General features: G+C 39.4%; 1 protein-coding gene across 25 annotated transcripts in view; it reads left to right on the top strand.

Moving 5' to 3' along the window:
• Window positions 1-1612: 1612 nt before the first annotated feature.
• FAM120B (family with sequence similarity 120 member B) overlaps window positions 1613-23480 on the top strand; it is a 90715-nt gene continuing 68847 nt past the window's right edge. For 20 of the 25 annotated variants that reach the window (XR_015283398.1, XR_015283400.1, XR_015283397.1 and 17 more), the window contains exons 1-5: window positions 1613-2076; window positions 2890-3935; window positions 7686-7866; window positions 14082-14177; window positions 20190-20362. Coding sequence is in view for 4 of the 25 variants with exons in the window: in XM_023923663.2 (XP_023779431.2) it covers window positions 1674-2076; window positions 2890-3935; window positions 7686-7866; window positions 14082-14177; window positions 20190-20362 (1899 nt within the window). In the remaining 21 variants the exon portion in view is untranslated. Of the gene's footprint in view, window positions 2077-2445; window positions 2605-2889; window positions 3936-7685; window positions 7867-14081; window positions 14178-20189; window positions 20363-23480 lie in introns of all 25 variants that reach the window. The other 5 variants (XR_015283413.1, XR_015283412.1, XR_015283415.1 and 2 more) reach the window with 2 other exon arrangements.

Here is a 23480-nt window from a genome sequence, read left to right as displayed (position 1 = left end):
CTGATTGCACACGAGGAGAAAGCCAGATACCCCCTCCCCCCGCCCCGGCCCCGTTTCCCTGCGCTACTTGTTTGTTTGGGTTTGCTCCTTGGCTCGCTTCCGACGGGATTTTGCTTGTGGGAAACTAAGAGGGATAAAATTGGTCACTCGTGTGCGTGAGCTGTCATTGCTCCCTAAAGTCGGAAGGGTGAAGGGCTGCTCACGTCCGCCCGAGGGGGCAGAACCACGGGACCCCCCAGGGAACGACGGGACAAAAGGGGTTCGGGGAAAGAAGGTTTCCCCCTGCCTTTCCCTCCCTCAGCCTTCGGGTTCTCCCCCGGTCTGGCACATAATTTTTCCCAAAACCTCCCGTGGATGCCCTGAGCTGGGCAGGTCCCATTCCTTCCCCTGGCCCCTGCTCTGGGACATGCAGTTTCAAATGCTTTTCCTGCCCGTGCCCCTCTTGGGAGCACCTCGGCCTTGCATTTGGAGTACTGGCATCTTTCCCTGCCTTCAAATTCAAGGATACTCAAGATCTTCACCACATCAGAAGCCACACACCACACTGGAACTAAAAAACCTTCTGAAGTGCCTTACCACATGAAATATCCCTTGATCCTGGTGTTTATCCTGCATCCCAGCACCCCATTGGCCTGGTCAAGCAAGCGCAGTGTAACCCCATGCAGGGCTGAGGCCTGGCTTGTCTTGGCAAGGGTGTCACACAGAGGGAGGGTGAGCAACGGGACTCAGATCATGTACAGGTGAAAAAAAAGTGTGGTGGCACTCTTCAAAAAAATGTGCTGTATTGCAGCTATGAGATTTTGCTGGGTGACTGGCAAGATCCTCTTCCGCTACCAACTTCTGTAGCAATATATATTCACTGCCTCTGCCAGCTCTTGTAGGAAAACTCCCTCTTTTGCCCAGCATTGTTAATCGTCATCTTAAGCCACAACTTTAAACAGTAGCTTCAAATTACGACTCCAGTGCAGGTTTCTCTCTAGAGCCCTGTGACAGCACAGAGTGCTGCTGTACTGCGCTGCATTTCATGCATGAAGGGTTTTTGTGTTCCCTGTCTTTGCACAGTGTGCGCATCTTGTGCATTGTATGCTGGCTGCAGTGTAAAAAACTTGCTGCTAATAAACTTCGGGGGAGGAGAGGGGGCAGCAGTTTGATTATATGGCTCCAGAGCTTTCCAAGCCACTTCCAGTTTGCGCAGTTTTTATTTCTTTCTGCATCTCTCCGCATTCAGGGTAGGCAGGGGTTGGGAGAAGGTGGGGGCAAAAACTCCTCTGCAGAAGGTGATTATGAGAAAGAGGATGGGTATGGATGGGGCGGGCCTGAGCTTTTGGAAATGCTCTCCCCTTTTCTGAGAGCATCTGCCCGGAGACGAACAGATGTGGGCACCTGCGGTGACAGGCCACATATGCTCCATCCTATTCACAGGCATTCAGACACCGCTACAATGGTGAGGCTTTGTGCACTCGGAGTCACCAAATATATTAATCTGCGCTCCCCAGAGCACCGCTCTCTTTAATTTTTCACCGGCAATAGCATCTGATCTAATCTTCCCATGGGCTCCCCCGTGTCCCTCTTCCCCCTCCCGGAAAGATGTGAAGTTATTCAGGTCCCCACCTGTTGCCGGCGGGCTGCGAGCGGGTCTCGCTCCCGGCCCGCACCCAGGGCGTCATCCCGGCATGTGCGGCCCGCAGGAAAACGGGGGTTCCCTGCCGCTGGCAATCGCCGGGCACCACAAAGCGAACTCACCACCCGCCCCCTTGCCCAAGGTCGCCCTGCCAGGGGGGGAACAAAAATCTCCCAAATGCGACTCGGGGGCGTTTGAAGCGATCTCGGTGCGCGACGCTTTCATGTCCCCCGCCCCGTCCCCCCGTGCCGGCCGGGTTTCTTCGGAGGCACAATGGCCTCTCCGACCCCATTGTGGCCGTACACAGCCGAGGGACCGCAGCCCGCGGGCGGCGACAGCCCCTCACGGCCGGGGACAGCCCCTCACGGCCGGGGACAGCCCCTCACGGGCGCGGTCCCGGCCCCTCACGGGCGCAGGCGCGGCCCCGCCCTGCGGGAAGCGGAAGCGGCGCTCGGGTCAGTGCCGGGCTGTGGGGCCGGGCGGTGGGGCTGGGGCCCGGGGGCTTCCCGGGCCCGGCCGGGCCGGGCTGGGGCGGCCGCAGCCTCGGTGTGCGCACGGACCCTGGGGCGGGGGGCTCGACCTTTCCGGGGCTGGGGGCAGCGGCACCCGCACCCTGCGAAAGGGCCTGAAAGGCCCCTTCCAAACCAAACTGTGATTTAAGAGGGTGGTATTCTGAACTGTGTCTTTAACTGATAGGTTTCGGGAATGCTTTTAAAAGCTGTCTGTTCACAATACTTTGTAAGCTCACTTTCTTTCCTTTTTGAATACCATATGCATGTATATTTCTTAATAAAAAAAAAAAAAATCTATCCTTGTTTTTCTAGTATTGTGTACTTTTCTATACACTATTAACCTGGAATCTCCCTCACTGGAGATACTCAAGAACTGTCCGAACACAATCCTGTGCCATGTGCTTTAGGATGACCCTGCTGGAGCAGGGAGGTTGGACCCTGTGGTTCCTTCCATCCTTATTCAATGATTCTGTGAGTTTTGTTTGGTCATATTTATAAGACTCTTTTGATATTTATATTTTTCACTGATATAAAAACCAGAAGTGGAAGGGAAGATGAATGACTACTTACGTCTGGTTTGCTGTGGGGAAGTACACTGTTTGAAATTGTGAAAAGCCAAGATATGGCAATGAGCTATCAGCAAAAGTAGAGAAATAACAGTTCTGTTTCCAAGCAGGTTTTTTTATTACTACTGTAGTATTTCATTGTTTCTCAGTATTGCATTTTAGAACACTGTTTTTATTTTTCTTCTTTCAGACTGCTGTGAGTTTCGGAGATCAGCCATGGGTGTTAGAGGCTTGCAGGGATTTGTGGCAAGCGTTTGCCCTGATGCGTGCCAAACGGTAGATCTGAGAGAAATGGCAGAAAAACATCGCATTGATCATCCTGATTCCCCACCTGTTATCGTAGTAGATGCCATGAGTTGCGTTAGACGCTGGTACACACCAGAATCCTGGGTGTGCGGTGGCCAGTGGCGGGAGTACCTTGCCATTTTAGAGGATTTTATCAATGCTTTTATGGCAGCTGGCATCAAGTTGGTGTTTTATTTCGATGGGGTGGTCGAAGAGAAAAAGAGAGATGAGTGGATCAAACGGAGGATGAAGAATACTCAGGAAATAGCCAGATTATTTCAGTTTGTCAAGACTCACAGGAAACAACCAGGGAGGGAAATGTTTGTTCTTCCTTCAGCTCTGCCTACTTTTACACGTTATGCCCTGAAATCACTTGGTCAAAAAACAGTCTGCACATTGCAAGAGGCAGACTTTGAGGTGGCTGCATATGGTTTGCAGCACAACTGTATAGGAATTCTGGGGCAAGATAGTGACTACCTCATCTATAATACATGTCCCTACTTTTCCATTGAGAACCTCCGTTTGGACAAACTGGTCACTGTTATGTACTCTCGAGAAGTTCTTTGCCGTGTGCTGGGTATTAGTTTGACACACCTTCCTCTCTTTGCCTGCTTGCTTGGCAATGATATTGTTCCAGAAAGCATGTTGGAAGGCTTTTGGCACAAATGTTTAACCACCAGTCCCCGCAGGAATAACAGCTACAACAGAAGAACAAACATACTGCTGTCTGTAGCAAATTACATCTCAAAAATTCCATGCTCGTACAGCAGCCTGAAACACTTGGAAGAGATTCTACCTCTGGGATCAGACAAGACATTGCTTTGCAGAGGAGTGAACTCCTATCTTTTGCCTGGGCAGCAGTCTCCATGGATTCCTCCCAATGTAACAAATTGTCAAATGTTATCCCTTCAACAACAATCAGCTCTCTGTCAAGATAAAGAAATCTTTCAGGTAATTCGTTTTTTAAAGCTTAATGATAATTTTATTTTTATGACTAGTTAATGGATACATCAATCCTATTGATTTGAATTTGCTTGTGCAAAAATCTTTTGTCTGTTGAATAGAGCCCCAGTTAGGACTATTGCATGCATTATTATGAGCACAGATGCAGCACATTTAATAAAAAGTCATTTCTCTCTTTTGAAGTGTCAAGTAGGTCATATAATGGGCAGCAGCTCCTATATAGACCAGCAGCTGGGCACAGAAATATACTTCCCATGTATTATATGATTTCACATGTTTATATGATTTTCAAATTGACTTGGTTTCTACTTTGAGAACCCCCAGGTCAGCTGTAAGCTGGTTGGTAATCTGCTTGGCTGTGCCTTGCAGTGGAGGTATCAAAAGTAGCTGTGCTAGGAATGCAGAAGTTGAATTTTCTCATGGTTGAGACATGGAAGCTCCTACTGAATCCATGTGATAGAGTCATAGAATGGTTGGGGTTGGAACCTTAAAGATCACCTAGTTCCAAACCCCTGCCCTGAGCAAGGAATCTTCCACTAGACCAGGTTACTCAGAGCCCCATCCAACCTGGCCTTGAATACTTCCAGCAATGATCCAACTCCTCTCTTGTCAACTTGAGCCAGTGCCTCACCACCTTCACAGCCAAGGGCTTCTTCCTAATATCTAATCTAAACCTACTTTCTGTCAGTTTAAATCCATTTCCCTTCATCCTGTCACTTCACACCCTTGGGAAAAGTCCCTCCCCAGCTCTTTTGTAGCCCCCTTTAAGTATTTGAAGGCCACTCAAAGGTGTTTCCAGAGCCTTATCTTCTCCAGTTGTAGAACCCCAACTCTCTCAGCCTGTCTTCATAGTTGAGGTGCTCCAGCCCTCTGGTCATCTTTGCAGCCCTCTGGACTCACTCCTACAGGTTGGAGTCCTTCCTGTTCTGGGGATGTCAGTGCTGGGCACAGCACTCCAGACAGGGTCTCACCAGAGCAGAGTAGACAGGGAGAATCCCCTCCCTTGCTCTGCTGGTGATGTTCCTCTGGATGCAGCCCAGGGTTCAATTGGCTTTCTGGGCTATGAGTGCACATTGCTGGTCAAGCTCATAGGTCAAGCTGTTTATTCAGCAGCACCCTAAAGCCCTTCTTAGAGTTGCTCTCAATCCATTCTCCATCCAGCCTGTATCTGTGGTCAGGATTGCTCTGACCCAAGTGCAGGATCTTGTATCTGCACTGTTGAAATTGATGAGGTTTGCGCAGGCCCACCTCTCAAACCTGTCCAGATTCCTCTGGATGGATCCCTTCCCTCCTGCATGTCGATGGCACCACACAGCCTAGTGTCACCAGCAGACTTGCCAGGGGAGCACTCAATCCCACTGTCCGTGCTCCTGGCAAAGATGTTAAACAGTGCTGGTCCCAGTACCGACCCCTGAGGACACCGCTTGTCGCTGGCCTCCCTTTGTACAACCCTTTCAGTGGGACCATCCAACCAGTTCCTCATCTGCCAAAAGAACCATCTGTGAAATCCATCCTCTCTGGTTCAGGGACAAGGATGTTGAGCAGAACGGTGTCAAACGCAGTAAAGTCTGTATTTTGGCATTTTTGGTTCAGGTTAAATTACCCTTGTTTTCATTGTCCCTGAATGACCCAAAAGCATTTCAGTGGGTTTATTAATTCCCAAAGGGCAGGGCCCTAGTAGCAAGTTTTAGATATGGCATCCTACGTGGGCACAGATGCACTGGTGCTGGGGTGAGATGTGGTATGTCTGATTGAGTCACTCTGGGAAATTAGATATATTAGATTAGGGTGGTGTACCTGGCTAATGGAAAATGTGCTACCTTGCACCAGTTTATGGAAGAGTAGTAAGTCTAGAGTACAATTCTGTAAATTAGTGGCAATTAAGATAACATATTGAGATTTTTAAAAAATCTATACAAGGAAGTGTATTTTAGACCCTATATTAGCCATCTGTTACTCCCTATTTTATTAGGTCCTTATAGACTTCAAATACAGAACTTTTTTTTTCTTTCTCTTGCTTATCTTGAGCATTTTCTTTAAAACTCTTTTTCTGTTTCCTCATATTACTCTAAAGTAATGATATAATTTATTTTTTCCCTCCTAAAAAGACTATGAGACATTTTATAACAACATTGTAACCAATGTAATGCTTATTCCAGTGAAACTGTACATATATTTGGGCTTTTATATTAGCCACACAGATACAATACATATCACTTTTGACTGTTGTAGTTAAATAGAAGATATTTTGAAAAATCAGCAGCCATATGTGTTGAACAACCATAAGATGTTGAAAAATATTCTTTCTGCTTGAAGTGCAAGCTAAAAATAGCCAGAATGCAATTATCTAGGTTGGATTATGGCCAGGACAATAGTGGCAATATCCTTATTCCTTAAGAGAATGTACCACGTGGTCTTTATGACAAGTGGTCATTATTTCTTGGCTTGATCTTTAATTTGAAGGGTTGAAGCATCATGCTGCGCTACTGCTCTAATAAAATAATAATGTTTAGAAACTCCACTGAAGAATGTCTCACTGTTGCTGCATGAATCCTACATGAAACCAGTCCCTGGGCCAAAGAAATTATAGTCAAAATGCTAGACATGTTAGCTTCTCTTTTGTTTTTGATACAAGTGTTCAAATATTTGTATATGTACTATGTATGCTCTTCATATTTTGAAACCCATATGTAGTTCTGCTTACCTTGCACATTGTCTGAACTGCACGTAAATGGCACACAAAGCTCAATTCCAATTATGAGGCCACAGCCTCATGTTGCTGTTTCTGTCAGAACAACATAACCTTCTAGCTGATCGTAGGTATGAATCAGAAATATTTTTCAAGATAGAGACATTGAATACAGCAATACTTTTGAAATCAGTGTGTTGATTTTTCAGTACGTAAGGATGTGAAGATTATTGGCAAATTGCAATAAACTAGTGTTGTTGATGATCTCATATCTGTGGCTGGTTTTTGTGAAATAGTTCAGTGCTTGATTAAAATCATGCTTAGAAATATTTGATGCTCATACAAAAGTATACTTGGGGGATTATATTGTTTAGGAATATTAGGAATACTGAAATATTTCTTGCAGGGAAACCTTTAATTTATTGTATAAGAGCTCTGTTGAGTGGCACTGTACACAGAAAGTATGACATTTTAGTAGAAGTGGTTTTGGTCAGGAATGACCCAATGAATGACTGCAGGTTTGACCTGCTGAGCTGCCAGGTTTGCAGATACTGTCATTCTGCAGAAATGGTGGATTTGTTTCCAGCTAGTGGTCCAGTAACTCCCAGTGAAAGAATCTGTGGTAGCTGTGGAGAGATGGCACAACCCAAATAGTGCAGATAGCACGGCACATGTCTCTTCACTCGCTGTTTAAAGAAAGAAGATACATTTTCAGGTGACCGAAGGAGGGAAACTATTCTGGAAATCAGAATTAATTTTAAGAATAATTACTTTCTAGAAAACTGTTGTTCAAGCTCCCAAGTTTTAAGAATTAAAGGAGGGGCTAAGAAAGGCAATGATGGTTTTCCTGGGGATTCCTGTCCACAAAAAGATGGATGTCTGAAAATATACTATAGTGGTGTTATTTGAAAAAGCACTTGTTCCTGGCTATTCCCTCCATTTCTGCTGATAGAGAAATACCTATTTCCTCAAACAGTGAATACATTTTGTTGCTTTCTGATTCTTCTTAACTTTGGAGATAATGCCTTCTTCCATCTTTGAACAAACAGTTAGCTAAAGAACAGCATATCCAATCTGAAAACTATTTGGTCTTCAATATCCTGAGTCATGGAGAGACTGAGTGCAGCAACTCCTTGGAAGATGATTATGATACAGAGATTCCTGGACAGGCACTTATCTATCGCCCTGCTCGTCAGCATATTTATTCTCTCTTGTTGGAATCTGGAAAAGGTAAGGATTAAACTACTTACACCATTATTCAAGTATACTTTCAATTTTCGAATATGAAATCTTGAATTCATTGCTTCAGTGACTCTATCAGCATTTAGGATAGAAAATGCATTTAGGATAAAAACTTTGAACAGCTGAAATGGAACTTCTTATGGAAGTAAGAGAAAATGTGAGTGAAATTGTGGGGCTTTTTCTACATGCTGTTCCATTTCAGCGCTTTTAAAGTGATTTTTAAAATTTGGAGCATTTTACTTGCTAAATTGGAAGTTGTGAAAGTTGTTAATGATCAAAAGATTGGGCAAAACAATGATCTTTAGGAAATTTTTGAAAGTTTGAGAGTATATGAAACCTAATGTTGCTTGGATAAGTGTGGCTCTGGATGAATTAGTGAGTTGTAATACACTTTTACAGAACAATAATGTACTGTTAAAGTTTTACCTGCTGTTGATTTTAAGTCTGCAATTTTCAGAACAGTCAAATACAGTTACTGTAATAATACAAATGCAAGTAGTCATGCCAGCGATTATTAGTTCTTTCATCCAAGTGCTTGAAAATATGATTTCCTTATCCAGTGGTATAAACAGATTTGGTAGCAGGTACTTATATCTGTGCTTGCATTCATCTCCTTGAAGACAGAGAGTTCTTTATTCACATCCTTGGACCAATTTCATGTTCTTATGACTTCCATTAGTTAAGTGTTATCTTTACAGTGTCTTTCAGCCAGTGAGTTGAAAATTAAAAGTGTACTGAACTTCCATTCTTTTGAATGTGCTGATTTTTCCGTGGTAATCACTTTACATTTTATTGATGAAAGTGCACCGCCATCAAACCTAATATTCAAACTATTTGCTTAGAAAGGCACAAAAAGGTAATTAAGTACATGACTTCCCTCAGCAGCCAGAGGTTGAAGTTGTGCCATAATAGGAAAATCTGAATCAGAGTTTACATAGCAATTTGGAGAGAATAACAAAAATCTCAGCAGTAATCATGCACATCTGTCATTTTTCATTTTTTGGTGTACTGCCTCCAAATTTTGTAGATAATTATAACTTGGTTGGGATTTACTTATTCATCTAAACAGCAGGATATTCATTGATGTTTTCAGAAACACCCAGACCAAAATTCCTAATTAACAATTGTTTCTACAAGATGGCAGGGTAGTAGGCAGGTTAGCTTTTGTGTTACAGTGGTTTTAGTACTCAAAGATTAGAGTTAAAATACAGAAATGTTTATTTATAGTCATATTGAAAATGAAATTTTAATGTGAAAGTTGTCTTCTTTTAAGGAACTGATTTTAGAATAAAACCACAGATAGCATGTGTTATTTATTCTCAGTTCAGGCTTCCAATTCCAGAGATAATTTCTAAAGTAAGTCATAGTACACCCTCAATTCTTAACCCTTCCAGAAAGGTAGGTAGATTGTATCTGCATGGGTGCCTCTATTAAATCTACATTTTCAATGCATTTATCTACCTCTGACTGCTTTAACAGTGTCAATTCCTAGTAGTTCATGGGTTCCTTTTTAATTCCAATGTGTAGTTGCTTCTAAGTCAAGAGTGTAGATCATTAATCACAGTCTGTCTTGGAATGCATAGGTATGTGTAAGCATTACTTTTTTATGGATTCGCTGCTAGACCTACAAAGTTTTGTTCTTTACAAAGTAAGTAGAATCCTTTCCCAGTTTCCCTCAGATGAGGCCAGGTTGACTGTTTTTTGTAATTTGATAAGGGATAGGAGGGGAAGAAGTAGTCTACACAGTTTGTAGGTTATAGTGTAATGTAGAATTACATTGGATTATCATTAAAAAAGAGCTTTCTGGAAGAAGACAACGAATTAAATTAGTCCATGTGGAGTCTGCCACCATTATATGTCTGCTGATGTAGCACATTTGAAGCTAACTCGACTAACTCTACAGAGTGTTCCAGTTTGCAGTGGTGATGTATGTGTTAGTGATCCTCTTTTTTGCTCCTTAATATAGTCAATTAAAATATGGTGGAAACTGACCTCTTTGCAGTTTGCAGATCTACTTACTTACTGTTAATTGGCAAAGCAGACAAAATTTAGTAAAAGCAGTGGTTACAGTTTTAGTAAGAACAGGTTAAAGCTAGCATCAAATGTTTGCCCTACTCTGAAACAAGAGACTTAGTTTTGACTGTCTAGGTTATGATTTCCAAGGGTGCCTAAGAGACCCACAAATCCATAGGAGCAGGATGTCATATCCTTTGAAACCACCAGCCCATACTGTGCCACTTTGCCTGAGGCCAGTAGTGGGATAAGTGTCTCTTTTGCTATCAGTGCCACTTTAAATAATTTTCTTGCAAAGCCACTCGTTTCAATCCCCATGCATCGTCTCCGTTGTGCTGGTGCAGCTGTTTGTGCAGCTGTGTGGTGGCCTAGATTGGGAAACTGAAAATAGCCTCTGTCTGTCTTCCCTGCCTTTCTTGTAGTCAGGTAACTAACCTGGTTGTTTCCCTATCTGGCTTTGTGTAGCCACAAACAGCTGTGGTGAAACACCCTCAGGGAATGGCAGGGAGTGGGAATGAGCAAATGAGTGCCTGGCTGTAAAAGGTAGCAGTGCTGCTGGAAGAATTGCTTATATAACATTGCCTTTGGTATAGTTTGGTGTATGGTAAGCATGTGTGTACTTTTACTCATGGAAATGTTGGAGAATCACAGCCTTATTTTTGACCCTACAGAAATAAATAGGGGGCTGATGGTGCTTCTGACAACATGGCATTTGTTACCTGTGTATTTCAAAAGTACATTTATAATTAATTGAGCCATTTCTGATCAATATGTGAAATATTGAATACAGTGATAGAATTTGTCATTGCTTTAGCATCTTTCCAAGAAAAAGTACTTTTGAGAAAATTCAAGTAGGAGGGGAAAATAACAGTAAATAATGCATCCTGATAGGCCAGCCAAGCTTTCTTGTGTGTGCAAAGAGTTCAGAACAAAGCCAGCAGGTTTTGGCGCTAGCACAGTCCATGGAAATACCTGCACCTTCATGTCCATTGCCAATTAGGAGGTTATGTAATATAGCCAGAGCCTGTGGCCAGCTCCTGGAAGTCCTGGCATCACTCCCAGTTCTAACATTAGCAGGCCAGACTGATCCTTGCTTTGACACTGTAAGAAACAGTCCATTAGCAGAATTTTTGCCAGTTACCACCAGTGACTACTCATGAGAGTTGGCATTGTTGCAGGTGTAGAGGAACACACATAACAACATTTTCCAACTGTCTTGTTCTGCACACAGTTGAAGCTTTCCTTAGGCTGCCTGAGAAGTGCTTTCACAGGTCATTCAGAATCTATTTAAATAAAGGAACTGCTGGTTTTTTTCCATTTTATTGGTGATATTCTTTATATGCATTATGGGGAAAAAAAGTTTGAAAACTTAGTGATTTTTTCCCCAAGACATTTCCATGCAGAGAGAGTTGAAATTTAGCAATCATATCTCTATTTTGTTCTTGGTATGTTAATGTGCTGTCAGGTTGCAGGACCTTGCTTTCAGCTTTATTAATTTGGCTGTTGATATGAGCAGTGTTATGTTTTTGTTACTAATGGAGTATAGTAACATAGCAATTAGCTGATGTGGTGCTATGTCCTGTACTTACATTCACAAACATTAAAAGAATGACACTGTAGACTTCTTATTGACTTCGCTTTTTACTGTGCATGAGTTCAGTGGTTGATGTAAAAAATAATCTCTTACTGGTATTTAGAATCAAGACACGTTTCGGTAAGTTTTTCTGTGAGTTGTGGAGCTCATAAAGAGCAATGCTCCCCACCAGCAAAGTTTTTCTATTTCAATGCTTCTTTATACCATATTCACTTCTCATGACCTTGACAACTCCCTCCTGCAGTATATGGTGTTCCCAAGAGTGTTTCCTATTTCATCCTGCCCTTCCCAAATCCCATCTACTGTTTTTCTCAGCTCTAGCTCTTCTACAGCTATTTGTGTATTGATTTGGCAGTCAGTCTGTTTGGATACAACAGGTAAGTTGATTTGCCTGTCTTTCTTTCTTTTGGTGCCCTAATGGGATCCCTCTGCCAGCTGAGTCTCCAGTTTCACAAAATCTTTAGGACTTCAATCCATTTGAAATCACTTCTCCTTTGTCAGATTTGGTTGAAACAGAGCACTGCATCCAGGAATTAATTATAAGACAGATGTCCTAATTGTATTAGGTTTGCCTCCTTAAGAAACCGGGCTAAAATTTAGGAGTCTGAGTGAGCTGAATAAATTGGATAAAGCAGAATAATCTACACAGTAAATCTTAAAACCAAATGCTAAAGCATCAGAATGTTTCTGAAAGTGACTTTGGATTGTTTAATTGGAGAGTATTATTCATGAAATAGCATTATCATAGACAATGATTTATAATCAAGATGTAAGACTATTCAGCTACTGGAATGTACAGTTTAAGGCTTCCTCCCCCAGTGTAGGCATTTTTCATTTTATTTTTAATGTAATTTAGTTTTGAACAGATAAGCATGGCATGCCAAATATAATACTGTCCCTTGTAGTCTGTATGTTTGTTCTTCAATCCCTCACCTTTATTCTGGGAGTTTGCTATGGGAAGGGAAGGGAAGGGAAGGGAAGGGAAGGGAAGGGAAGGGAAGGGAAGGGAAGGGAAGGGAAGGGAAGGGAAGGGAAGGGAAGGGAAGGGAAGGGAAGGGAAGGGAAGGGAAGGGAAGGGAAGGGAAGGGAAGGGAAGGGAAGGGAAGGGAAGGGAAGGGAAGGGAAGGGAAGGGAAGGGAAGGGAAGGGAAGGGAAGGGAAGGGAAGGGAAGGGAAGGGAAGGTTGTATTCTTTTTCCCCTCTCTTACCGCATCACTAGAAATATATCCAAGGAATTTCTGCCCTTGCACTGTAGCACACTACTTGTTCAGTCATGCCAAGAGTTATCTCCAGCATTGAGCTAGAAGTAAGATCAGGAAATTAATGTGACAAAACCTTTTCGGGTGGACAAAGAAAGGACAGTGTTGGAAAGATTTGTTTGGAAAGGTTTGTGTTAATCTAGTGGAAGTTTTTGATTAAGGTTCACAAAGTGGCATCAGAAATACTTCAGTAAATTTCAGAGAGATTTGAATTGGTGATAAAAGGCAGGAACTTTTAAGAATAGTGGCTTCAGTACTGGTTGAGAGCTTGAAGAAATCAGAGATTCAATTCTGTGAATCTGAAAAGGAAGGAAAAAAAGAAAACATTTGAAAACACTACTCCAAGTGCCCAGGACTAGCTAAACCTCTTTAATTCATTCTGTTTCTCAGACTACAGAGAGCAGGGCACTATGACATAGCTACCATAAGCAAAAATCTGAACAGAATGCAAAACATCATTGATAGTAACAGTGATTCTATGTTTGTTTGGGCTTTTTTTTCAAATGAAGACTTGCATTAGAATGATTTTGAGATTACTATTATAAATTGGATAGTCTGCTTTCAAAAATCCTTAAATGCGTGATTTTTTTTGATTTTTTTTTTTTTGAGTGTTTGTTTGGATTTTTTTAAGCATCAAGTAGTTAGATGTACAATTCCTGTAGTGAAATTTTTAATTTAAGGGGCATCTTTATGGAGGGCTGATCAGGGCTGAGGTTAGAGACTAGGAAAGTCACTTGGAGTATTATGTATAAAAAATTTCTTTTTGCTCGATAAAAGATCTGGAACAATGACCTGTAAAAGCTCTGCATCTGATGGTAGGATGACTCCATTGCAGTTAGCTTTCAAATAGCCATCAAGGCCTCCCTATGAAGATTTTGGCTCAAACCCTGACATAGGAAATGTCAGAGCAAGTTGGGAGGTGAATCCTATTGAGCACAGCCTGGATATGTGGCAGTGTGACTGCTGAGAGACAGGTAGCTCATGCAGGTCCCTGAGCTACACCGCATGCCTCCAGAGCTTCCTGAGCTTCCTTGGAGTGGGAAGGCCTAAGCCTGTTTGAGAATATTATCCACGGATTCCTGTTCTTACATTTTTGGTTGCAGTTCCCCAGTCCAAACTCATGTTTATAGTATGTAATTGAAACTCTCTTTATTTGTTCTGATGATTTGTCATAAAGATACTAAACCTATTTTTTCTTGGTTTGTTTCTGAAGCTGAGCAAACAAGTCATCAAGAAGTGCCTTCTGTTAGTTTAGAATCCTGATCACAGCTGATTCCAGCTGTTACACTAGTGTCAGTACTTGCATTTGACTTACTGATCCAATTCTGTCTTTTTTAGGTGGAAACCGTCCTTTGGTAAAAGAGTGGTTTGTCTATTTTGGAAATCCTCTCAAGCAGCCAGACCTCGTGCAACCTGTACAACCTTCTGTTACAGGTAGAATAAAAACATATATAAATCTAAACTGAAAGAATCACTTCACTAAAATGAGGTTGGGCAATCCATCATGTGTTTGATATAGAATCCAGGATGACTGTGGAGAACAAGGAGCTAAAGAGCTGCACACTTGTAGTTGTTTTTAATTACCCTTTGTAATTATATAAGATTTAGCTTTGAGATACATATTGTTGCTGGGTCAGTGCTAATTCAAACATCAATTTGAGAATGCAGGCAATACCTTAGAAGTTCTAAATACTGCTCTAAGGCCAAGATACATGGTGTGTAGGGTGATATTAAAACTCATCCATTAAACTGTTTGACATATTGTGTTAATGAGAATAGTGGAGAATGTAAAAAAGAACCATTTTTAGATCACCTGTGACAACCCAGAGAGAGATTCCAGCTTTTAATTAAAAAAAAAAAATAAAAATATTTGGGCTATGGGCTTCTGTGAAGCTGTTTCTACTCTCCTAAGCCTTATATATTTTGTGTTTTTACCTCTTTCCCTTTGGGAAAAAAACACATTAATGAACACTCTTAGTGAAATTAGAGATGATGAATGTGTTGCACAAGATTGAGCACTGCATATATATAATGATATATTTTATATATATATATATACAATTTTATTATGCAGTATCAGTTTAGCATGGGAAGTAAACAATTTTGTTATGTCGGGGGAAAATTGTTCTAAGTGTTCATCTGTCCTGCAGTTGTAGTCATGCTTGTTCTCACAGCTCTCTCTCTCTCTGTCATCTGTTATCAAGTGGATCAGCAGCTCAGAGGTTTTTCTAGTCTTTCACATGAAATGTATTTGTTCCACTGATATACAATACCATTGGTATCTTGTTAAGAAAGGTTACTATCCACTCATCTTTTGGAGACTAATTACCAGCGAATCTTCCCTCAGCATCCAGAGCCTTCTGTAGTAGTCCTTGTGCTGATCTGGTCTGAATCCAAATTCAGAAACTGAAATGCAGGCACTTTTTTGTAAATTTATAGTACATTTTATTTTTAGGTATCCAAAGATTGCACATTTATCTTCATATCTGAAACTCATGTATTTAATGAAAGTCTGAATTCAAAGATGAGGGAAAGACAGTTGCTTTTTAGGTATCAGATTTTTCAAAATCCTTTTTAAAGGACTGCTTGGAAAGAAGTAGGTTATATAGATAAAGTACAAATGAATTTTTATTTGATATATGGTACCTTCACTGTCATAATATCAGGACACTGTCACAGTGTCACATGTCACAATGTCAGGACAATTCCCCGACACAATATCAGGAGAGTGATTATCTAATTTGCTTTATGATAGCTTGAAATTGCTGTGAAATTTTCCAATTGGAATATGAATATGCAGAGTAAAAATTGGTGAATCTGTCCTGTGCAACTGTTTTATTTCAGCATACAGTGGTCTGGGAGCATGCTGAAAAACAAGGAAACAAAACTCAACGAAGTATAAACCATACCTATGTAGTTACATTTCAAGTTATCTGGCAAATATACTGTATTTATTGTTGTGAAATTTTCCATCCCAGATAGTATGCTTCCTTCCTCCCTTTCTGGAGAGGAGTCCACTTAATCTCATGTACTCTGGCTCTGTATCTCTGCAAACATACAACACATAGAGCCCACCTTCATGTTGACAATAAACAGGATTTCAAGTGTGTTTGTTTATAGCAAACACATAAGTGGAGTTTATAAAACCAGAATCTTCTCAGATACAATCTTTACAAACTCAGTAATGAAAGGCTGTTCAAGCAGACTATTAAAAAATGGGAGGAGGACTTTTAGTGTTTATTTTTAGTGCTCTGTTGTCATTCCTTCAGCAGACAAATATTTTTCTAAAATTTTTGCAGTCCATATTTGTATGACTTACATTCGCTCATGCATCTTTGATTTTCCACAGCATGACTTTCTAATTCACCAAATAAGGTTCTCAACAGCACATCACATTTTTCAGACAGGGATCATATTTAGAGCTAAATTTAAAATTGTTTTAGGAAGTTAGAGTTCAAAGCTGTCAATCAAGATCAGGTTACTCAAAAAGACAAAAAAAATTACCAAAAATCTATTTGAAACATCAAAAGTTCAATTAATTTGGGAAGGCTCTTTATCTTTTTGGAAAAAACTGATAACCTGATCATCAGAAGTACTTTAGAGCTGTACTGAGAATATATGGAAAATCCTGACTCTTTTCCAGTTTGTTTTAGATTAAAAACGCTAAAGGAACTATGAACTTTAAGCTGTAGTGTACACAATGATAAATATTTTAAATTTTGAATTGATCTTAAAAAAGTAGAATTCCTACTAATTTTTGTATGTGTATAAAACAGCAGAAGTACCTTTTAATCTGGAAAGGTTGGAGGTGATAGATTGAATGTTAGCTTTTTTAAAAAATGAAATATCGAATCCTAAAGATAGGATGGTAAGTAAGATGATAAAATATATTTAAAATAGAATATATATTAGCTATATTTTTTTATTTTTGAGAGACAGTCTTCTAAATTATCATTTCTGCTTCCTTGCATTGTCTGTGTCTCTTTCTTCCTTCTAGAATGTTTCTTTTCAGCTGAATGGATATGATCATGATTTATACACATTGACAGAGCAGCACTTATATTGATAAAATGTCACTGGCAAATCAATTTTGTTAGAAGATCCATGATCTAAGAAATTATTGTTTCATATCCATATCTTGTGAACATAGCAGGTATATTTGATATGTGTGCAGTTTATGTGGAACAAAAGAAATTCTAAAGTCTTTCATTTTATTCTTTATTCCTTAGTTATTTAGAACTATATTCTTAGTTAATTTTATTTCTGAAAATGCATAAGATATTGTAGCTTCATACCACAGAGTTTGGATGTACTTTCAGTATTCTAATCATTGCATCCTTCATGAATGTGTCATGAATATGTTTAAGTTCTTTAATGGTCAGATTTAATTGGCATTTTTGGTTTTTGGCCACAGCTGTTGAGAAGTTACTGTTGAGTTTTCCTAGCAAGTGCATTTTTATAAACATCTTTTTATTGGTCGGTATTTACATGAGCATGTAAAAATGAGGAAATATTAAAGTTCTATTACTGATGTTATAAAATAAAATTTCAGTGGTCATTGCTTCAAATATACATGAATATTTACTCTTATAGATTTACATCTCTATACACAGTAATGATGTGTTTAAAGTTGGTACAAATGTGACAATCACCTTTGTTTAAGTGTTGAATTAAATGATATCATAGAATTAATGCATTCCACATCCAACTTTTGCATGTATTGCATATCCATAAATCGATTATTGAAATTCAAACAGATGAAATAAATGTTTATGTATTCCCTTGAGGTGCTTTTGTTTCTCATGCTGCTTTCTGTATGGTAATGGTATTAAATGTGTGAGTATAAGGAAAAAGGTAAAAAGTGATTTGTCCTTGGTTTTTTTTTTTTTGTTGTCTTTTTTTTTAAAATTGTGGGTTGTCTGTTTCTTTGTTTAGGCAAGTAGTATCTCACCTCCATGGAGGTCTTTTTACATCTCCTCTTCTTGAGGTTCCTGAGGACTGTAGTTCACATAATGCTGAAAATGGTTTTCACACAGTTTTGTGCATGTTGAGAATAATTATGTTTGCATATGTTTGTGCAATTCATGGGAAATTGTGGTTCCTATCCCAACAGATAATTTTATCATTACTAGTCTTTATAGTAAAGATGTTTCAGTTCAGTACTGAACATATAAAATGTTTTGGTGTATTTTCCTTTCATTACTAAGTTTTGGTTGTTTTTTAGGTTAATTTAGTAAATATATAGACACGTTCAGAAAATAAAATATTTTTCCTGCATATCCAAGTAAATTTCTATTTCAGAAATGTTTTCTAATTACTGTAAATAATGTAGTCAAGATGTACCTAAAGAACTTTTTGAGGATCTACTGTAGATGAATCTTAGATCTGCTGTGGACTGCATGTATGGTGGGCCAGTCATTGAACTTTAGGATATTTGTTTCTTTGTTTTGTTTATCTTTTATTTGATACAATAGATTAGTCTTGGGTATTACATGGAATTTTATTAATTGAAGAAGAGAGACCTTCAGAAAAAAAGTGCCTTTTGTTGGTGTGTTCCAAAAGGAGATGGTATCAAGTTTTCTTTCCCAGAGTAAATAACTCATAATTTATCAATACCTTTCTTTCCCAGGCACAAGTAGATGCTTCTGAAAGTGTAAGAAACTGTTTATGGGAGAGAGGTCTTGAATTTTTTGTTGACCTCTCTCAGTATAGATCTATAATCTTGAATATTGACATGGTTAATGGTTTTATTCTGAAGAAAGAAGGATTTCTGCTATGAGGTATGCCCCTGGATGCAAAAGAGAACTTTCCTTTTAAATGATTCTTAGTGTATCTCTTTGTATGCAGAAACCATCAAAACTATTTGAGTTTACTCATGTACAGATTGTCTCACACATCAGGGTTGCTTAGGCTAGGTAGGAAAAGTTGGCGTTGTTTTGGTTTTACGCATGTTATATTTGATTTTCTTCTGGAAGATGGTCTCTGCTGTTGTTTTTTTCTTAAGGCACCAATTGCCAATATCAAAACCAATAATGTGAGTCTTATTGTGCTGTCTTTACTACCCCACTCACTGCCACTATTTCTGTTTTCTCTTGCTGCATTTCTACCTCAAATCAGGCAACTGGTTTTTTTTTCTTAATAATACATTTCCCTTAGAAATAAGGTTAGAAACTTACAGATTATGTGATAGTAGTTCTTTTTATGGTTAAAACTTTTGACAGGAGAATTAGCCTTAAAAATAGTAAAGGAAACTTCCATCAGGGAGATAAAGAAAATACTAACTTTTCTTCTAGTTTCCCCCTCTCCAAAGAATTAGTACCATTTGGTTAATGGGCTTCCCTGGCTAAATAAACATCATCTATGTAGATTTCAGCACCTTGTCACTTTAACCATTTATTATCACCAAGTGTTCCTAACTGGTCTGCAGCTGCTGCATGTCACATGAAAAAAGGAAGAGGTGTTACCAAATGTGCCTTAATTAGTTCACATTTAAAATTCACACCTCATTTTGTTTAACTACAGAAGCAGCCGTACTTTATGGTATGATTCTGTCTTTTATTGAGATTCTGAGGCATAACCAGTTAGCTGTTCTGTTATTTCACGTGCATTAGTGTTTATTTTGATACCAGATTAAATGTAATTTAAACGAGGAGCAAATTTTGCATTAGCCCACACATGCCACAAGCTGGGAGATGGCAGCATGGGGTAAATATTAAGGATTTAGAGACAAGTGTGAATTATACTAGAGAAAGTCTGGAAAGATCCATTATTCATAACTGATGACAGTTCTTTTGTGTGTATTTGCAACAGTGTTTCATACAGTAGTCTAGGAAGTGAAAAATACCAGATCCCCTTGGTTTTGTTCCCAAATTGGAACGTGCTGCAGAGGGGTCAAACCCCCACAGTGCCTTGTGGAGAATTCCTGCTCACCACCGAGTGGCATAGGTGCTCATTAGAACAGGTGATCATGAGGGAGACAATGTGAGCATTCCTCGGGGACCCCTGATATGTTAACTCTAGAAGAGAGAGACACAGATCTGGTTGTTCTCTGCTGAATCACTGTTTTATGATGAAGGGAGCCTCATTTAATGCTTTGCCAAGGCAAAGAACGCACTTGCAGGCAAACTTTGCCCTTGCATAGGTTAAATGCTTGCTGTCTCAAGGTTGTCTATGTTATTGTAAGGGTTGAATTCAGTCCACTCTGCTTAAACATGCCTGTATTCAATAAATTTTGTTTCAATTACAGGCCATTTTTTTTTTGTTAATTTTTTTTTTCAAATGCAAGTTTTGTCAAATACATTTTATTTTTGACTCTGCGGTCCTCACAAATGCCAAGAGCATTTCATTTCCTTTCCTGCCAGAGAAGTCATTTCCTTTCTGATTGTAATGAGGTAGACATGTTTTATCTTGTTGCTGCCAAAATAAAATAATGGATTTCATTTGTAGGTGGAACACCTAATTTGAAAACACTGTGGTTTGCCAAAGGGCCTGACGTGGAGAAGCAACGGTATAGGACATTTCTGGCATGCTTTAACCTTCAGGATGAGATGGAAGAACTCCAAGCTCTGGAAGCACCTGTTGCAGGATTCTGCTGCTTGCTGGCCTATCTTATGATGCAGGTAAGAGGGATGGTTGCTTTTTCCTCAGCTGTCAGCCCAGATAAGTGTGAAGGACAGACAAATAAACTGGTTTTTGCTAGCCTGTGCTGGGCATTTTTCTTAATCCTTACTGTAGGCATAGCTGATCAAATATAATAGTACTGCATTACAATATTTTTAATTACTCCACTTAACATGCACCATCCTGTTCAAGAAATACCTGGGGTTTTTAGTAGCTAATCATAGCTCTCACGTGCCCGTGACAAAACCCCTTGGGCAGTCTAGCCAGAGAGTATAAACTGAGGGATTTCCCCTGCTCTGTGGGCCCTGTTTGCAAATTAAAGTTGCTCCTTTTGTGTTTCCTTTGTGTCATCATTCCCTCAGGTGACTTTGCAGACTGTGCAAATAGACAATATAAATATTTAGTCAGCTCTCACTACTTTTTCATGCCCTCTTGTCAGTCTGCTAATTTTCAGGCCAGAACTGAGGCTATGGCTCTTCTCATTAAATTTTGAGTAATAGAGGATCATTAGGTAACACTTCTGTTATAATTCCAAATACTTGGCAGCCTGCAGACTACCTTAATTGTAATAAAAAGGGACACAAGATTAAATACAATATTGCTTCATTATTTACTTTTCTCTTAGGTATTTAATGTATTGTCTGTACTTGCCACATTTCAAATGGTGATCTCACAAGCAGATTTTCCTCTCTGAGGATGAGCAATTTGTGCATTTATCTCATCTGATATGCTCATCTTCACTTGTGCTTAAACTGAACTGCACTTTGTCTTTTGTTTTGCTTTTTTAGACTTCAGTTTCCTTAATAACAGATATGTACTGATGTGTGATACCTGAGAACAAGTTCTCCCTGACTTTTCCTTTCATTTCTCTTCACGTGTTTATTGAAACTTAGATGACATATTGAGGAAGTACATATGGGAAATCCACAAATGGTCCATGTAGGCTTTTTGTTTTATTTAATTTGTATATAATAGAATACAAATTGAAATTTTTTCAAAGATAATACTTATTAAACATCGTTTCATGCCTTGCAGTTTCAAGTCAGCAAGATACATATCAGGCACCTACCTTTTAATATACAAGTGCTTTTTCTATTCGAATATAGACATGCAGTTTCATTTATCACTGTTTCACTTATTTATTGAGTTATTCTGTGCACCCTTTCATTGCATGATAACTAAATTATTTGAGAAGGGTTTCTTTAGTAGGATTGAGAAGTAACAGCATGGAACACTTTTCAGAAATGTGGATTTACTGAACCTTGATCACGGGATATTAATAAAATAGAAAAAAAAAAAATGCTTGTCAGGGAAATGGTTTTCAGAACTTATTATCCAATGGCCACTGTTATAATCAGAGACTAAGCCAGATCTACAGCTCTTGCTTTCAACAGGAGTAACAGCAGAGAGGTCATGCAAAGGGCTCAGTCTGATGGAGGGTTTTTCATGGCAGTGCCAGTTTCTCAAGAGCTGCCCCATTTTCCAGATTCTCTTCTGCCCTCAGAGTTGCACTGATACAATCTACCCTGGGAACCAGACTGGGGAATTGATTTGAAGTAAAATGTTTTTCATTGCTGGGTTATTTTAAACTTTGGTTATTTCTCTGATATTGTCTGTTTGTTCTCTTGGGATGTTTGAGAGGAAAACATAAGGGCAAGAGTGTCAGTAGCCATGCTTTGAGCTGGCCATATTGCTTCCATTTGTTTTATAGCTGAGAAAACAAGGCTTGTCTAGCTGTGTTCTGACTCCTGCCCTTACACTTTAGTCTTAAATTTTTATTAGAGAAGAAAGGTGAATTGTTTTCCTTCCTTAAAGCAGGCTTGAAGTCTTCCTTCAGCTCATATGAGGGAAAATAAACTTTTTTAAACTGTCATTACTTATCATTTAATCTAAGCTAAAAATGAAGGTTCTGCCGGAACCAGCATACTGATCAACCCATCTGGCTTCCTTCAGAATGTATGTGGAAACATTTAATGAAAACTTCAGAAGCGTTTTTTTTAAAGAAAAAAAATTCCAATGAACAAACCTTAACTATGTAAAAAAAGTGTTGATATGACAAATGTTTTTTTCGAGGGTTCCTTTCAAATATTCTTTAAATTAAGAAGAAAAATAGTGAAAAAAATAGTAACTATTAGGTCTGCCTTTTAGGCTGGCAGAGCAGTGAATGAGTTCAAACCAAACACTGAAGCCTCCAGACAAAGGGGAATTTTCTCTTTCAGTCTCTAAAAGTTTTGGGTTAAATCTGACAGTGGAATTATGTTAACTCACCAAGTTTGAATACTGAAGAAAATTTCTATAAAGTGTTTTGACATTCATAAGCACTTTTGGCTCACCTGCTCTGTTAGGGGCATTTTCTGGCTGTTGTACTTGTAAGCAATCTTTGATTTCCTTTTCTTAGGACAAAATTGTGCAAGTATTAAGAATTGTTTTGTAGATAAATATCACTTTTTCTGTTACTTCAGTATATAAATCGCGCAGGTTTAGCAAACATCTTCTGTTGCCATCTACACAAAGGTGACACCTGACTTGAGTTACAGGGTAAAGTAGGGCCATTATCAGATCTTAGCAGACAAGTGGAGTTAATGAATACCAAAGAGCATTTTGAAAGCTTAAAATGTTTCTGATATCCCTCAAATTCTTGTGCATTATGCAAGATTTAATGACATCATAGAGGGGAAAATATTTTAAAGTGACACAAGCAGTGGGGTCTGATTAAAAGAAAAAAATAAATCTGAATAGTGCTTGAATGATTTTTAGCCTGTTAAAAGAAAGGCAAAGAGTTTTAGGCAGGCTCTTAAGTGCTCTGTATGCCCACAATGCACATTTCCACATTTTGCAAGAGAAACCTTTCCTCAAGTTCCAGTTGATAAGGAATTGTAATGCTTTATGGCTCTCACTTTGGAGCTCTCTGTATATCCTCAACTGCTCTAACAGATTCATGGTCTTGGTGCACTTGTATGATACGTAGTGTGTTATAAGAAGAAGGAAAGGATTAGAGCACGACTGGTACTGTCAGGGAATCATGCCAGCTGCTCTCAAGGTGTTGTCTTTCTTCTGAGACCATCACACGCCTCTGCAAAATCTCAAAACACTTCTTCATTTCTGTCTCCCCACTTG

The sequence above is a fragment of the Cyanistes caeruleus genome, chromosome 2 (genome assembly GCF_971803275.1).
Source record: "Cyanistes caeruleus chromosome 2, bCyaCae1.hap1.1, whole genome shotgun sequence".
In the NCBI taxonomy this organism is placed as follows: Eukaryota; Metazoa; Chordata; class Aves; order Passeriformes; family Paridae; genus Cyanistes; species Cyanistes caeruleus.
The sequence above is the reverse complement of the archived record's forward strand: the minus strand, read 5'-3'. Positions and strand labels throughout refer to the sequence as shown.